The sequence below is a fragment of the Lactuca virosa genome, chromosome 2 (assembly GCF_052849685.1).
Source record: "Lactuca virosa cultivar CGN04683 chromosome 2, Lactuca_virosa_CGN04683_v6, whole genome shotgun sequence".
Taxonomy (NCBI): domain Eukaryota; kingdom Viridiplantae; phylum Streptophyta; class Magnoliopsida; order Asterales; family Asteraceae; genus Lactuca; species Lactuca virosa.
The window spans coordinates 302,895,462-302,897,227 of NC_136427.1; the positions used below are offsets into that span (position 1 = coordinate 302,895,462).

General features: G+C 34.0%; 1 protein-coding gene across 1 annotated transcript; it reads left to right on the forward strand.

The window, feature by feature from the left end:
• Window positions 1–571: 571 nt before the first annotated feature.
• Window positions 572–1,503, forward strand: NEET (2 iron, 2 sulfur cluster binding protein). The gene is made up of 2 exons (XM_079081115.1): window positions 572–946; window positions 1,219–1,503. Exons 1-2 carry the CDS (start codon window positions 711–713, stop codon window positions 1,316–1,318), a joined length of 336 nt encoding a protein of 111 aa, XP_078937241.1. The 5' UTR covers window positions 572–710; the 3' UTR covers window positions 1,319–1,503.
• The last annotated feature ends 263 nt before the right edge of the window (window positions 1,504–1,766 follow it).

Sequence of the window (1,766 nt, forward strand, 5' to 3'; positions counted from 1 at the left end):
ACCGTTATAAGTTATAAGTTGTTTTTAAAAAACAATATGTTAAGACACCCATAATAAGTTAAAAGAAACTTATTTTTTAAGCCTCTGAATAAATTTTTTGTCAAAACCAAGTTATTTGTGTTTTAAAAAATAAGTAATATTTTCTAAATGGATCTCCGGAGTAATCAATTTCAATGCGTTTATATCAATATTTTTCAATCGAATTTCTCATTCTCAGCCTCAGCCATTGTAACGTAATTATCATCATTTGTTATATTTTTATAACTTTTTTAAGCTTTTTTTTTGTCAAAATTTCGAAATTGTTTATGGGCTTTCAAATCTGTTTTGAAATTCTAAAATAGTTATTGTCCAAAACTGAAATCCGAAAATTCAGTCTCAAAAGTATTTTTTGGTCGAATTAGTCGAAATGACTCTCCTGAAATATTGGGTAATTAGAAAAAAACATATATATTAGAGAAATCAAATATTAACTTCAAATATTATTAGCCTTAAACAATTTAAGAAAATTTATCTGATTATAAATCAAACAACGCATGAATCGTGTGGTGGTGGAATATCTGTTTGTAAAGCTTGGAGGCAAGAATCGTGTGGTGGAGGAACATCAGCCTGTGAAACTTCGATATAGGGAGCGTGTTCTCCACAAGTTCAATATATCTCTCTAACTTTCACCAACTTTTCTACCAACTGACTGCATAGAGAAGACGCTATTGATGGCGAACATTATTGGAGTTGGGATTCCGTTCGGCTTATCATCACCACCGCATGCACTCAAGACATCCACCAGAGTCGGCGGAGCTGCGACACAGTTCAGCCACTCCACACGGCGGATGGTGGCGGTAAAAGCAGAGGTTGGTGGTATAAACCCTGAAATCAGGAAAAGCGAAGACAAAGTCGTCGATTCCGTCGTCGTTACAGAACTCGCGAAACCCGTCACTCCTTATTGCAGGTCTCTGTTATTCCCACCTTTTTCTTCGTCGATTATCGCTTGTTAAATCTCATTACATTAACTGATTCAACTTCTATTATCAACTTATCTGTTGTAGTTTCTCGTTCCTAAATTGGAATTAGGGAGATAGCGTGCAAATACCCTAAAATTTTGAATGTTATGTTTCATCTTCACAACACATCAACACAGGCTGGGATTTATTTACAAAATTTGAATTCTCAAACTTGAAAATTGATATAAATTCTCCAAAACTACCTGTTTATAATTTGTAGGTGCTGGAGATCTGGGACTTTCCCGCTTTGCGATGGTAGCCATGTAAAGCACAACAAAGCTACCGGAGATAATGTTGGCCCTCTGTTGCTGAAAAAGTAATAAAAAATTATGGTATTTATGTAATCGTGATCATGTTTTTATTTGGTTAATTGCCTTCGAATAGTAATCTTTCATATAGAGCATGCCCATGAATGTATTGTGTATCCAATTCGATTTTGGTTAGTATGAGAACATAATAGCTTGCTGATATTTTGGGTTTTGAATATATTTGTTATTACAGTTAATGCATGCTTCAGATATCTGAATGAAAACATGTTGTTTGCTTTCAGATATCAATAATGATCTTTAGAAAATACTGAAAACGGTGGCTTAAGTGACTTCTCTCTCAATATATCCTTAGTATCATTAGTCGACCCTCAAGATACGATTATAGGTGTTCCTTGTTCTAGTTCTTGAGGTAATTCGTAATTAACATATTTAAACAATACTGTTCAATGGATTAATGGGATGTCCGCCCATATCTTGTTGTATTGAATTAATTAAAAGC